This window comes from Ceratotherium simum, chromosome 6 (assembly GCF_057802395.1).
Source record: "Ceratotherium simum simum isolate JZ-2026a chromosome 6, ASM5780239v1, whole genome shotgun sequence".
NCBI lineage: Eukaryota > Metazoa > Chordata > Mammalia > Perissodactyla > Rhinocerotidae > Ceratotherium > Ceratotherium simum.
In genome coordinates this window covers 6,067,312-6,083,218 of record NC_141905.1, presented here as the reverse complement: position 1 = coordinate 6,083,218, position 15,907 = coordinate 6,067,312, and the positions used below count along the sequence as shown (strand labels likewise).

The 15,907-nt window shown below is 41.1% G+C and overlaps 1 protein-coding gene across 1 annotated transcript in view; it reads left to right on the top strand.

Moving 5' to 3' along the window:
• The window catches only part of GLUD1 (glutamate dehydrogenase 1), a 40,914-nt gene extending 25,496 nt beyond the window's left edge, over positions 1-15,418 (top strand). The window contains exons 6-13 of the mRNA XM_004432464.3: positions 1,761-1,940; positions 2,698-2,835; positions 3,035-3,172; positions 3,594-3,674; positions 4,719-4,842; positions 5,662-5,753; positions 13,018-13,080; positions 14,029-15,418. Coding sequence (XP_004432521.1) covers positions 1,761-1,940; positions 2,698-2,835; positions 3,035-3,172; positions 3,594-3,674; positions 4,719-4,842; positions 5,662-5,753; positions 13,018-13,080; positions 14,029-14,148 — 936 coding nt within the window. The 3' untranslated portion in view covers positions 14,149-15,418. The remainder of the gene's footprint in view (positions 1-1,760; positions 1,941-2,697; positions 2,836-3,034; positions 3,173-3,593; positions 3,675-4,718; positions 4,843-5,661; positions 5,754-13,017; positions 13,081-14,028) is intronic.
• The last annotated feature ends 489 nt before the right edge of the window (positions 15,419-15,907 follow it).

Here is a 15,907-nt window from a genome sequence, read left to right as displayed (position 1 = left end):
TTCCCAATGGTGACAGCAGAAGAAAATTTTGTGAGACACTGCCAGCTGACCCTTGAACTGTCCCGATAGAAGACTCCTTCTTAAAGTGATAGGAAATGCCAAATCAGGGCCTGAGGTAAGGAAACCACAGGTTTTAAGGTTACTTATTTCCAGACAGGAACCTGAACCACACAGCTCCTCTTGTCTAGGCCTGCCCAGAAGTGCTGGCGTTGGAGGGAGAGTGTCATCCTCCCCACCCACCTCGGCCTCTGGGACGATTAGGTATGCCAGGGAGCTGGGCAGTGGGCACCATGCCTGACCTCACGCAGGATTGACGCTGTCAGCTCCAGCATTTGCATTTGCACTATTTGAAAGCTTTTGGCACTAGGTTGGCAATTCTGTATTCATACGTGTTAATTATTCATGTGGGAAAACTACTAATTCCAAAAATCACTTTGCTAGACTTTTTTTTTGTTTACTTTTATTCTTTTTGTTGATAATTATACAACTGATACGATTCTGAGTTCTCTCTGGAAAAATATTTAAACAATACGGATAAAGACCAGGCCACTCTTGAGCTTACCCAGCTAGAACTTAGACTGCGGGGTAGGGGAGATGGTGTGAGGTAAGGCACTTTATCTTGTTTCACATGGGTAGCAAATTGCATCAACAAGCTTATTAAATAGTGCGTACTTTAGCCACTGATTTAAAATGCTTCCTTCATTTTACATTGAGTTCTTGTATATAATGGGACTGTCTCTGGTTTCTCCTGTCCCACTGATGGATTTGTCTATTCCGTACTGTTCTGGTTGCTACAGTTTATAGTATGTTCGATGCATTGGAAGGGAAGCCCTCTCTTCCTCTAATTATACTTGTTTCTGAACAAGAATACATACACATCATCGATTCAAAGAGTACGAAAGATGGGTGGTGAGCACTGGTCCCCTCCCGCACCACTTCTCAGAGCTGACCCTGCTGCCAGGGGCACTCTGCTCACACGTAGGCATGGGCCTCTGTGTCTCACCCTCAGTTACCCTTTTTATTTTTTTTAACTCAAATGATACCACACTAAATATACCAAAAGTTGAATTCCTATACGTAGAATTTCTGGGTTAATTGGTTATTTTTATTTTGATAGGTATTCCAAATTGCCCTGCAAACCCCTTAGTTAACTTTGTTGTCTTTTTTTGTTTTTTAATTCTTGAATACTTTTGTTAATCCTCTCTTTTAGGTGAACTTGAGTGTTATCTTTTAAAGTTCTTTTTTAGAAGTGGCATTTTATTGAATTTCTAGATTAGTTTGATGGAAGAATATCTTTACTGCATTGAGTCTTCCCATCCAAGAGCACCATAATGCCTTTTCCTATCTTAGGCTCTGTTTGGGTGACATACTCAAGTCTTACGGCAGATTTTAAGACATTTTCGGGTGGGATGTATACCCTGACTTAGCAGGGCTTAAATATTTGTTGAAGGAATAATAGTTTTAAGCTGAACTATCTCTACTTTTGTGATATTGTTGTTTGTATTTACTTGATGTTAAATGCCTAAAAACTGTTTCTCTCATTGAAAAATACAGTCTACTTTATTATATATTTTCTAGGAACAGAAATGCGAAAAAGTGAGGCTTATCTCTGTTGGTGAAAGTATACCTTAAACACACACACTCCTAATGAGCATGAGTTAAATGAGAATGTGTTTCAACTTTAATCCTTCATCATATTGGTTCATCATAGAAATTGACATTGATGTTTCATCTTTTAAGTTTTGACCCTTTTTTTGCAGGATATTAATGCCCATGCCTGTGTTACTGGTAAGCCCATCAGTCAGGGCGGAATCCATGGACGGATCTCTGCTACTGGCCGGGGACTCTTCCATGGGATTGAGAACTTCATCAACGAAGCTTCTTACATGAGTATTTTAGGAATGACACCAGGGTTTGGAGATAAAACATTTGTTGTTCAGGTAAAAATGTTTGCTTTCTTAAAGAATAACTGATACATATAAAGTAAATTTTTTAATGTTTTTAGATTTGCAGTTTTTAAAATCTGATTCTTTTGAATCTCTTAAGTTTTAGAATGGATGTTTTTGGAGTAACGCATCCTTTGTTTTTTGAACCTTAGTATGATTCATGTGACTAGAACCAATTTAAGTATCTCTCAGATACATACATACGGAACTAGACCAACTTCTTTTGGTCAATATTTAAGTGGAAATTATATCCAGAAGGGGAAGTCTCAAACTATCATGAGTTATACGGAAAGGTTTGCACAATGATCCAGATTTCAGGAAGAATTTGCTTGGTATTCAATTATTTTACTTAGAGAAATCTAAATTAAGTTGAATGCTACTTTAAAATAGAAGTCATATTCCTCCTAATTAGTAACTTACCTTTTTACGACTGTAGGCTATCTGGTCATCAGGGACTGAGGATCTGGGTAGTGTGGTTGACACCACTGCAGTTTTATTATAAGCCAACAAGGCTGCACCTAACTAAACTTATTCATGACTCATTTTCATAGATAACAAAGGGTTGGGTTCCACATTCTGAAACATAGAAATTTATTGTCAAAGAGAAGCCATTTAGTACATTTGTTTCTTTAGGTGAAAGGATTTTCAGAATTGCTTCTAAACTAACAGAATGTGTATTGGTCGGATTATGACTCTTAACCATCTGTACTAGGCCTTTGATTTTTGTGTTGTGTGTAATTGTTCTTCACAGGGATTTGGTAATGTGGGCCTGCATTCTATGAGGTATTTACATCGTTTTGGTGCTAAATGTATTGCTGTTGGTGAATCTGATGGGAGCATATGGAATCCAGATGGTATTGACCCAAAAGAACTGGAAGACTTCAAATTGGTATGTTAATCTAATACCTGAACAGTCTGACTACTCTGAATATTGTAAAGTTGAAATAAGTCTTATTGAAATCTATTTCCATTGCTTATTTTTTTAAACTCAAAGAACTCTTAATAAATGAGTCTTCATATCATAGACACTAAACATAAATATTTAAACTCTGGTGCATCCATTAATTCTGATTTTCAATCAATTACAGCAACATGGATCAATCCTGGGCTTCCCCAAGGCAAAGCCCTATGAAGGGAGCATCTTGGAGGCCGACTGTGACATACTGATTCCTGCTGCCAGCGAGAAGCAGCTGACCAAGTCCAATGCACCCAGAGTCAAAGCCAAGGTGAGAGTACGATGGAGCCTGGGTTCAGCCTCACCAGTGTGGAACGACATTGAGGGCAACAGAAAAGGTCTAATTGGGTTTCCTCTTTTTTTTTTTTTAACAGCTTTATTGGGATATAATTCACATACCATACAATTCACCCAGTTTTACAATTTAATGGCTTTTAGTATATTCACAGAGTTGTGCAACCATCAGCATGGGTTTCCTTTTAAACCAAACTTCCAAAAGTAGTTAGGGAAATAGAAAGGTGAAGAACAGTTCTATACACTTTATAGAACAAAATAACTCTTATTAATTTAATTTAAACTGGAATTGTGCTTCTCCCCACAGCCCCCTGCCCATATATGCACATCTCTTGCACTCAGTGGAGGGGATTTCATAGTGTTATTGGCATTTCTCTATGTTCCTGACTCTCTTGCAGATCATTGCTGAAGGTGCCAATGGACCAACAACTCCAGAAGCTGATAAGATTTTCCTGGAGAGAAACATTATGGTTATTCCAGTAAGTCATCTCTGTATGCCAGGTTTTATATGTGCTTGGAATCCTAATTGTCTTTTGCAAGAAATTGAGGCGAGAGAGGGGGATCGTTAGTATCTCAAGCTGTGGTGAGTTCTTCGTTTTTATTTTGCTTTTGAGAAAGTATAGCAGAAGTGTGATTAGTATAATAAGCCTGTCAGTTTTCACTTTGACCTGAAATACTATTCTAACTTAAACTCTAAGATTTTCTGTGATTCCTGACCTAATGCATTTCAAGTGTCCCTTGCTGCTTTACTCAGAAAGCTAATATGAAGAACAAGTAGCTTAGGTTTTTCATTGGATAAGCATGGGGTCTCTACCAAAAGGTTATTGGGGGTCCGGCCCCGTGGCTTAGTGGTTAAGTGCGCGCGCTCTGCTGCTGGCGGCCCAGGTTCGGATCCCGGGCGCGCACCAACACACCACCTCTCCAGCCATGCTGAGGCCGCGTCCCACGTACAGCAGCTAGAAGGATGTGCAGCTATGACATACAGCTATCTACTGGGGCTTTGGGGGAAAAATAAATAAAATAAAATTATTTTTTAAAAAAATGTTATTGGGAATTGGAAGTTAGTGTGGACTTTTGATGCATTTTGAAGAACCCTCTTTGCTGAAAACACTTAAGAAATTCAGTTTAACTGAAATAAACTGCCCTCAGGTAGTTTATTAGACAGAATGGTAATCTTTTGGTGAGACGTGACATGGACAATCCAATCCAGTGGTTAGTGGGCAAGCAATTCTGTCTGAGAACTTTTTTGGTGGAGAAGAGACTCTTACCTAAAGTTGATCAAGTGCTTATTGATTAATAAACCAAAGAATTATTTTTCTTCCCAAATGGGAAAACCCTGAGACGGATTGGGAAGGGGGTTTGTGAAATTTAAGTGTGAAATTCCTGATACTATCTAAGATATATTTGGGAAGTATGAAGCTTAATCTGCTTTGATATTACACTTGAGCTCTTATGTTCATTGTAAGCTGTTATTAAAACCATTGTCTTCTCATTTCTTTGGTATTTTCCTGTCACGTCTCTAGGATCTCTACTTGAATGCTGGAGGAGTGACAGTATCTTACTTTGAGTGGCTGAAGAATCTAAATCATGTCAGCTATGGCCGATTGACCTTCAAATATGAAAGGGATTCTAACTACCACTTGCTCAGTAAGTTCTCATGATCTTCTCCAAAAATAATCTTTTGGGCAAGCTAAAAGGCGGGAAAAAACTTATACTTTAAGAGGACTAATTTCCTTTTTGTTGTCCTAGAGAATTTAATCTCTGAATAGAAAACTATATTATTTTGTCTCATGAGACTTAGACCAAATATATATAATTTATTTATGGGTATTTAGTATATTAACTCTCTCGAATATATTTATATTCAAATGTTGATTCTGTGATGTAGTGTTCCCAGAACATAATCTACAAGTTAGTGATACAAAGAGTATCGTTTTAAACCAGGACTTCCTGTTGATACTCATCCATTTCTGTCTCTGGTTGCTCTCAGCAAAGGCTTATCTAGTGTCAAGAATCTTTTGAGTCTTCTGATGAGAATACTGTTTTTCTTTGACCAGAGTAGGCTCCAGAGTTAGCAGTAGAATTTTCATCAAGCTGGAATGAGAGCAAGACCTCCAGCTGTGCTCCTTTACTCAGCCCACTCTGCGAATCTGGGTGAAGTGTTCCCCCTATTTCCGTTTGGTTTTCCCTCAGCTTTTTCTTTTTAAAAGAGCCAAGGAAAAACCCTGGTAATGAGTGTTATGGAAACAGAGCAGTGACCTAAATTCACATTTATATAGGAATTTGGCAAAGTGCTTTATTCCTTTTTCACTGAGTTTTAGATGATTAACCCTTTTATGACATTAGTGTTGAAGGTTCCTAAAACTAGGTATTAGTTTCAGATTTTGGATATAGTTTGGGACTACTTTTGGTTCTACCTCATTTTTTTTTCTACTAGCAATATCTTCATCTCTTGGCTTTTTATAGTGTCTGTTCAAGAGAGTTTGGAAAGAAAATTTGGAAAGCACGGTGGAACTATTCCCATTGTGCCCACAGCAGAGTTCCAAGACAGGATATCGGTGAGTGTGCGTGTGACTGGGTTGCGTCTTACACACATGACCTGCTCTCTTCTGTAGGCTCGGGCCAGGTGGATTGACTGGAGTTGAGGGTGTAATCAACGTGACAGTAATTGTATATGACTGGTGTGTTCTTTGTACCTTCCTGTGTCATTATGTTCTAAAAGTGGAGTACGAATCCTAGTTTAAAATAAATAATCAATGGTTCTTCTGCTTTGGGTGCTTTCATAATACAGATGACTCAACAAGTGATTCAAACATAATTGTGAAGAAGTATGTATTTTAACTCTGTTAAGCTTCAGAGAAACAGAAAGAATTGAAAAGTAAATGTTAGGTTGAACTACATGAAAAATTGAAATCGCTATAGGGATTTGAATGAGTTAAAGAAAACAGATTAGAAAAGGTAATTTATGTTAATTAGCCACTGACAGGATGTATTGATAGTGCATACACATCACGAAGGGAGCTTCTTCATCAGTAAACAGCAGAAGACATGAAGAACAAAGTTACAGAAAATAGGCCTAGGAAAGAAGGTTTAACCTCCTGGTAAAGAAATACGAATGAAAAGAAGGTTTCTTAAACAATTAATGGATCTTAACACTACCTGTGTCTGTGGTGAGACAGTTGTGCCTTGATTCTGATGACAGTGCAGATTGGTGCAGCTCTTTGGAAAATTTGAAGAGTTTTAAGGTGTTCTTGCCCTTTGACACTGTAGTAATGTCCCGGACCTCTGGGAATTTATCCTAAGAAAATACTTCTAAAGGAGAAGAATGATCCGTGTGTGATGATGTCATTGGAACTGTGTTTGCAGTCAATTATGTTTGATTTAACAGTCATATATATGGCAGGGAAATGGCTAAGTTATGGTATATCTTCTTAGGAAATATTGTGTCATAGAAAATAGTTTGACTGTATTGCAACATGGGAAAAAGTTAAGGATTTTGTTTTGAAGAAGAAAGGATGCTTTTGCCACTCTGGCTACTAACTGGTCCCCTAAATGAACCCTCCCCTTTCACAGAGCCATGTCTCCGTTAGTTCTGGTCCCTCTGTGTGGAACGCCCTGACCCACTCCCTGCTTAAGTATCACTGCACCTCTGTGGCTTCCCTGAAAGTCCCCTCTGTGTGCCAGAATGTCGTACATCCTTCCATCACAAGTGCCTCACAGTGCATGGCAGGACTGGCTACTGCTGCCGCTCTTAGATGGGCTTCCTGCTTCTCCTGGTCGCCCCAAGTCCCAGCACATGCCTGGCACATAGATTGAAACCGAGGGAGGGAGTGCAGAAAGAGGACAGCCAGATAGTTAGGAAGACAGCTCTGATGACTTTCTTTTTATCTTTTTTTAGATAATCTTTACCCAGTGTATTGGTCTCCCGGTTTTCAGATGCTTTCAGTGCTTCTAATTTTAGACTTGAGTGCTATTTCTCACCTCTTATTGACTGACTTATTGCAGGAGTCTTGTAATAAGTGTCAGTTCAAAACTAGTTTTTTACAGCTCCTTCTGTCTAGTGCCCCTCCCCAGCCATGCTCTGGCCCTACCAGGACCGACATCGTTGATCCTGCCATCTCCTCACTGTCCCTCCTCACCCGTAACGTCCTCAGTTCTCTCCTTATCTGACTTAAATCCCCTGCTCTGTCACCGCAGTCACTCCCTGGTCTTGTTGCGTTTCGCCTTACCCCCTCGTTAACACCTGAACCCTGCTGAAACCCAGGTCTCTGCCCCTCTGTACCCCTGTACCCCTCTAGCTGGAGGCCCTGCCGACTGTTCACACCCTGACCGACAACCTCAGGTAGGCTCCCAAAGCTGCCCAGCAATTGTACTGCTTTTCCCTGTTCGTTAATTTTCTCATTTTCCTGATTGATTATATCGCATTTTCTTCTCTTCTCTCTCCCCTGCACTCCAGCTCATGACCTGGTATCTATTCACAAAGAACATCTACGTCTCCCCACCTCCTGTCTGTCTTGTGTCATCTCTCCTCTTGCTATAGAGCAGCTCTTTGTGCTTCTGTCTAAGCCCGGCTCTTGTTCTGGGCCTTGGATGGCCTGTTTTCAACCTCTCAAATGCCCTGCTCAGGCAGATCTGCCCCTCTCCCTCCTGCATAATCAGTTTTCCCTCCATTCAGTCATTCCTATCAGTGTACCAAAGGCTGTCTTGAAAGCATGTAAATCTTAATCCCACTTGCCCTTCCAGGTTTTGCTGTTTGTATTTCCCTTATAGCAAACCTCCCACAGGGTTGTGTATACTGTCTCTGATTCTCCTATACTCAGACCTACTCTAATGCCTGTCACTCCACCAAAACTGTTCTTGTTGAGGTGACCAGTGACATCAGCATTACCAAATCCAGTGGTCATTTTTCAGTCTTCTTCTTACTTCACCTGTCAGCAGCTGTTGTCACAAGTGATCACTCCCCCTTGAAGTATTCTTGTTAGCTTCCAGGACACCACATTCCCCTGGTTTTCTTCCTACTTCACCAGCCATTCCTTCTCATTGTCTTTTGCTGATCCTTGTCATCTCTCCACCCTCTTAACATTGGAAGGCCTCGGTCCCTGAATTCAAACCTTTGGTGATCTTACTCAGCCTCATGGTTTTAAGTCCATGTATGTGCTATCTCTTCCCACTAGGATATAAACTCCATGAGAACAGAGCATTTTTGTTATTTTGCTTCCTGCTGTGTCCCCAGTGCCTAGAAGAGAGATTAGCACATAGTAGGTACTCAATAAATGTTTGCTAATGAATGAAAGTGAAAGAAACAGCAGTGTTCCATCTGTAAAGAAAGTTTTTTTCCTCTTCCTAACTTGGTAGAACTAAAAGTTGAACCCAGGGGCCGGCCCCGTGGCTTAGCGGTTAAGTACGCGCGCTCCGCTGCTGGCGGCCCGGGTTCGGATCCCTGGCACGCGCTGACGCACTGCTTGCCCGGCCATGCTGAGGCCGCGTCCCACATACAGCAACTAGAAGGATGTGCAGCTGTGACATACAACTACCTACTGGGGCTTCGGGGGAAAAAAAATGGAGGAGGATTGGCAATAGGTGTTAGCTCAGAGTCGGTCTTCCTCAGCAAAAAGAGGAGGATTAGCAAGGATGTTAGCTCAGGGCTGATCTTCCTCACAAAAAAAAAAAAAAGTTGAACCCAAATGTTTTTGGTTTTTTGGTGAGAAAGATCAGCCCTGAGCTAACATCTGATGCCAATCCTCCTCTTTTTGCTAAGGAAGATTGGCCCTGGGCTAACATCCATGCCCATCTTCCTCTACTTTATATGGGACGCCGCCACAGCATGACTTGATGAGCAGTGCATCGGTGCGCGCCCAGGATCCGAACCTGCGAACCCCGGGCTGCCGAAGCGGAGCACGCACACTTAACCGCTGCGCCACCAGGCCGGCCCCCCCCCCCAAATGTTTCTTAATTGATACAAATGTTGTAGAAATATACCTTCTTAAGTGAATACAGGCACACCTTGTTTTATTGCACTTCACTTTATTGTTCTTCACAGATATTGCATTTTTCACAAATTAAAAGTTTGTGGCAACCCTGCATTGAGCAAGTCTATCAGTGCCATTTTTCCAAGAGCATTTACTCACTTCATGTCTCTGTCACATTTTGGTAATTCTCGCAATATTTCAAACTTTTTCATTATTATTATGTTTGATTTCATGATCAGTGATCTTTGATGTTACTATTGTAATTGTTTTGGGGCCCCACGAACCATGCCCTAAGATGGGAAACTTAATCAATAAATGTGGTGTGTGTTCTGACTGCTCTGCCAAGCGGCCATTCCCCAGTCTCTCTCCCACTCTTCAGGCCCCTTATTCCCTGAGACGCAACAACAGTGGAATTAGGCCAATTAATAACCCTACAATGGCCTCTAAGTGTTCAGGTGAAAGGAAGAGTCACCTGTCTCTCACTTTAAATCAAAAGCTAAAATGATTCAGCTTAGTGAGCGAGGCATGTTGGAAGCCAAGATAGGCCAAAAACTAGGCCTCTTGTGCCAAACAGGTAGCCAGTTGTGAATGCAAAGGAAAAGTTTTTGAAGGAAATTAAAAGTGCTACTCTGATAAACACACGAATGATAAGAAAGCAAAACAGCCTTATTGCTGATGTGGAGAAAGTTTAGTGGTCTGACTAGAAGATCAAACCAGCCACACATTCCCTTAAGCCAAAGCCTAATCCAGAGCAAGGCCCTAATGTTCTCTAATTCTGTGAAGGCTGAGAGAGGTGAGGAAGCTGCAGAAGAAAAGCTGGAAGCTAGGAGAGGTTGGTTCATGAGATTTAAGGAAAGAAGCCATCTCCATAACATAAAAGTGCAAGGGGAAACAGTAAGTGCTGATATAGAAGCTGCAGCAAGTTCTCCAGAAGATAATAGCTCAGATAATTAATGAAGGCCTTCTATTGGAAGAAGATGCCATCTAGGACTTTCACAGCTAGAGAGAAGTCAATGGCTGGCTTCAAAGGACGTGCTGACTCTCGTGTTAGGGGCTAATGCCGCTGGTGACTTTCAGTTGAAGCCAATGCTCATTTACCATTCTGAAAATCCTAGGCACTTAAGAATTACTAAACCTGTTCTGCCTGTGCTCTTTAAATGGAGCAACAAAGCCTAAATGATAGCACATCTGTTTATAACATGGTTTACTGTGTTTTTTTTTTTTTTTGGTTTTTTTTCTTGTGAGGAAGATCAGCCCTGAGCTAACATCCGTGCTAATCCTCCTCTCTTTTTGCTGAGGAAGACCGGCTCTGAGCTAACATCTATTGCCAATCCTCCTCCTTCCCCACCCCCGGCAAAGCCCCAGTAGATCGTTGTATGTCGTAGTTGCACATCCTTCTAGTTGCTGTATGTGGGACGCCGCCTCAGCATGGCCGGAGAAGCGGTGCGTTGGTGCACGCCTGGGATCTGAACCCAGGCTGCCAGTAGCGGAGCACGTGCGCTTAACTGCTAAGCCACGGGGCCGGCCCCCATGGTTTACTGTTTATAACTTGGTTTACTGAATATTTGAAGCCCACTGTTGAGACCTACTGCTCAGAAAAAAAGATTCCATTCAAAATATTACTGCTCGTTGACAACATACCTGGTTCACCCAAGCGCTCTGATGGAGATGTACACTGAGATTAATGTTTTCATGCCTGCTAACATGACATCCATTCTGCAGCCCCTGGATCAAGGAGCAATTTTGACTTTCAAGTCTTATTATTTACGAAATACATTTTGTGAGGTATAACTGTTATAGATAGTGATTCCTCTGATGGATCCAGAAAAAGTAAATTTAAAACGTTATGGAAAGGATTCATCATTCTAGATGCCATTAAGAACGTTTGTGACTCATGGGAAGAGGTCAAAATATCAACATTAGCAGGAGTTTGGAAAAAGTTGATTCCAACCCTCACGGATGATTTTGGGGGGTTCAAGACTTGTGTGGAGGAAGTAACTGCCGATGTGGTGGAAAGAGCAAGAGAACTAGAATTAGAAGTGGAGCCTGAAGATGTGACTGAATTCCTGCAATCTCATGATAAAACTTCAACAAGTGGGAAGTTTTTCCTAATGGATGAACAAGAAAGTGGTTTCTTGAAATGGGATCTATTCCTGATGAAAATGCTGTGAAGATTGTTGAAATGACAACAAAGGATTTAGAATATGACATAAAATTAATTGATAAAGCAGTGGCAGGGTTTGAGAGGATTAGCTCCAATTTCGAAAGCAGTTTTGTGGGTAAAACGCCATCAAACAGCATCACATGCTACAGAGAAAGCATTTATGAAAGGGAGAGTCAGTCAATGTGGCAAACCACATTATTGTCTTATTTTAAGAAATGCTTTTAGCAACCACCACCCTGATCAGTCAGCAGCCACCCACATCGAGGCAGGACCCTCCACCAGCAAAAAGATTGCGACTCAACTGAAGTGATAGTGAGCATTTTTTTAGCAATAAAGTTTTTTACTTAAGGTATGCACATTGTTCTTTTAGACGTAATGCTATGGCACATTTCATAGACTACAGTATAGTGTAAACATAACTTTTGCATGCACTGGGAATCCAAAAAGTTCTTGTGACTCACTTTATTGCAGTGCTTTGGAACCAAACCTGCAGTTTTCTCCAAGGTATGCCTATAGACTATTAATTGGATGAAGTTCAGCATAGATAACTTTTGTTAATGACCCACTTTAGGTTTTTATATAGCATCTAAGGATATGTGTTTGATAGCTATATATGTCATATTAGGAGTAATGGTGATAGTTAATTGTCCTAAAATTTTTGAAAGCATTCCAAAAAACAAATTAGGCAGAGAGATCTGTTGAAACAAATTGACTTATAGAGATAATTGGCATTGGAAGGAGATAAGCTGAGTTGGTGGTCGAAGGCCCTGGGTTATATCCCAGCTCTAAAAATGGCTATCTGTAACCTTGCCAACTTCTAGTCATCAGTTTCCTCATCAGTAGAATTGGAGGGTTAATCAAAGAGCTGCTAAGATCCATCCAGCTTTAAAAGTTGGTGGCACTGCTGAATATACAGTCAGGATCCTACCCCAGAGCTGCTGTCAGGGGTGACCGGATTCCTTTCTGTGACCTGTGTGGTGTCCCTGTTCAGCTGGGGAACAGAGGCGAATGCACCATGACATGAACAGTGTAACATGTTGCTGTGATACGTCTGCATCTCAGATGGGTGGGCGATGCTGATCTCCCTACTTGCCCTCATGTTTCTTGGTCTGTACTTTTCTGTGTTCATTGTTTTACTGTGATCTCATTTCGTGAGTATTTGTTTGCTGTCAAATATAATGAAAACTAAGTTGTGCTTAGAACGCAACTACTTAAATAGGTATCAAGATGCTATACGAAAATTAAGTATGTCTTTACTGAAAGACAAAACAGTTCTGTTCTGCCTGTCCGTATATTGACGTAAGAATCCTTTGTGGGCCAGCCCCGTGGCTTAGCGGTTAAGTGCTCGCACTCTGCTAACTGGCGGCCCCAGGTTCGGATCCCGGGCACGCACCGACGCACGGCTTCTCCAGCCATGCTGAGGCCGCGTCCCACATACAGCAACTAGAAGGATGTGCAACTATGACATACAACTATCTACTGGGGCTTTGGGGGAAAAAAAGGAGGAGGATTGGCAATAGATGTTAGCTCAGAGCCAGTCTTCCTCAGCAAAAAGAGGAGGATTAGCATGGCTGTTAGCTCAGGGCTGATCTTCCTCACAAAAAGAAAAAAAAAAGAATCCTTTGTGCTCTCACAGATGAGGTGTGTCTTTGGGTGGTCCTGTTAAACTTAATTTCTCTCTCCTAATAGGGTGCATCCGAGAAAGACATCGTGCACTCGGGCTTAGCGTACACCATGGAGCGCTCTGCCAGGGTATGTGTGCAGATGCTGTTTATGCTTCCACTCGTTCCGTGAAGAACAGCTCAGCTGTGATGTCTCAGCTGCGAGACTGTGTGTGGTGAAAGGAAAGAGCAGTCTGTGTACATGTTCCTCAGTTGTGTATAGCAAAAACGCTTGCTTTTTCCATCTTAAATGATGAGCAGTGTTATTAGGGTCTTCAGTATGTTTACTAGGCTTTTGGAAATGAGTAACAATGGCAAGTTAGGAAGGAGTGATATTTGGCAGTTAGCTAAATATCAGGTACTCAGCCAAACTGGATTACAGCTCAGTGCCCCACTCTAGTACAGCTACTAGGAACTGCCTTACTGCAGAATTTGGTGTAAGTAAAAGGTTTTTTGACCACTTAATCCTTATTTCAAGGCCTTAAACACATTTGAGTCTAGTTTTCCTAATTTTTTCTTGAGCTTAGATTCTATCCACTTGGCTTTAAGTTGAAATAGCATAAGCTGCTATTAATGGTGGTGTTTGTTGTTAATTTTTTTATTGAGCGTAAATTCACCCTTTTAAAGTGTACAGTTTAGCAGCCTTAAGTATATTCCCAAGGCTTTGTCGTCATCACCACTAACTCTAGAACATTTTCATCACCCCCTACTTAGTTCTTTTAAATTATCACAAAGTATATCAGATGCCCTCACTTCAGATAACAGCATGTCTAAAGGGCACAGAGACAGCTCACATCTAAAATTCTAAAGAGCAGCTTCTTACTGCCACCTAGTCAGTGCTTTGTGTTAATTCCAGAGAGTTAGTCCTTCGTGACTAAAGGTGATTCTGCTGCCTGAGCAGTTTCTCTTTGGCTGCCCCCCAAGTCCTGGACTGACATGGTGACAGGGAGCTTGTACCAGGCCCACATGTGCTTTGTGTGTTCACGGTCTGGCTGCTTGAGTTGGAGTGGTTTTCACTGCATTTTCTCCTTCATTTCAGCAAATCATGCGCACAGCCATGAAGTATAACCTGGGATTGGACCTGAGAACGGCTGCCTATGTCAATGCCATCGAGAAAGTCTTCAAGGTGTACAATGAAGCTGGTGTGACCTTCACATAGATGGATTATAGCTGACTTCTTCACTACCCTTTTCACCTCTTCATCTGCAGACCTATCACAAGTTTACATGTAACCACAGAAATCTCTTTCTCTCATGAGTTAGTAGATAATGGACACCATTCTCAACAAGTCAATCCAAATCAGCCCCTTAAGAAGAAAGAAATTAAAGTTAGGGGATCATGTACAAAGTGTGAAAGCAGAAATGACCTATGCCAGAGAGCCATTTGGGTCTTTCGCCTTTCGGTACAAGTCTCCATCTGGCCGCGGTGTCTTGCTCCGTGGCTGCTTCCCAGCACGGGCAGAGCTATGGCCCCAGGAAGGCATCTCTTGTCCAAGAGCAGGTGATGGCTTACTGTGTCAGCTCTGGACAGTCTGAGACATGCCGTCACTTTGACGCATTTAAGAAGCAGGTGTGTGGCATTTTCAGAAGGTGGCATGGTCCTCAAGTGCATTATTGGTATTTTACATCAGCAAAATAACTCAATTTTACAGGTTACAGACAAAATAAAAGCTCTTTCTCTTAATGCATTTTATTCTTTTAGAATAAAATAAGTACATGCTGCTGTAATAAAATTGCCTTTGATCACTTAACAAGCCTAACCCTGACTCAAGCAGTGAATGCCTATAAACATAATAAATGAAAAAAGGTAGTATTTTTGTAACATAAAACAGTATCATTTATAGCTTATCAATCATGTGTTGTTGTCCAGCAAAAATAAAAAGGCCAATAGAGAATTAAGTTATCTTCATACCTGCAGGTGATGGAGGCTATTTTTGTTAAGACTGTCGGAATTTACTAACCACAATTATGACATATAGTCCAAAGAATGCAGTAACCTCCTTATCATGTTAGTTAATTGTTCTTCTCTTTTGAAGATGTATTGTGTTGACTAATTAAACAATAATTCAAGTAGAGTGTCCCAGAAAAAAACTGCTTGGGCTCCCTGTTTGGAGTCTGGCTGGCAGCTCTGAGCGTTGCCAATGGCCCCGACTTGGCCTGACTTTGTGTCCTCTTTCAGAGGCCTCGCGTTCTGCTCACAGCTTCATTAACAGTGGGCTGAAAACAACCTCGGGTTGAGTGTTTTGTTTGGGAGTTATTTGGCAAGGGCCTTTTCAAAAGTAGTGTCCCAATGAAGTACTAGATATTATTTATGTAAGAATGAGCTTTTTTTTTAAACAATAATATCCTTTCAGAAATTTCTAACTACTTTGTAACTGCATGACTTAACCTGGTGATAAAAGCAGTTATTAAAGTCTACCTTTTCCAAAGCTTATGTTTCTTTTCTGTGTTTTTATATTTGATAGTGTTTCATTTAGTAGATGATAAAACTACAGTTGGGTTTCTAAAATTCTTGAAACAACCACCTACATAACATTTCTTTCCACTGTATTGTGAGCTGCCCAAATTTTATTGAATTTTTTGTTTCATTCTGTTAAGTAATATCAATGGCTATTCTTGGGGAAGAGGTTCTAGTGCTTAAAGCTGATATACTGAAGTAATTTTTAGTGCATTTTTTTAATGAAGGAAAGTTTCATTGATAAGGGTTTTGTTTTTAATAATTTAGCCCTAGAATATAGCAATTTAAGACAGAATACTAACTGTACTCAGCAGAACTGGATTCCAGACCTGATTCCACCAATGACTTAGCTGCCAAATCTGGAGCATAACTTTCACCTGGACTCCCTGTCCGCTTCCGATTCTGCCTCTCCATGGTTCTGAGCATCAAGTCAGATAGTGATAAACAAGCGCCCTAGCACC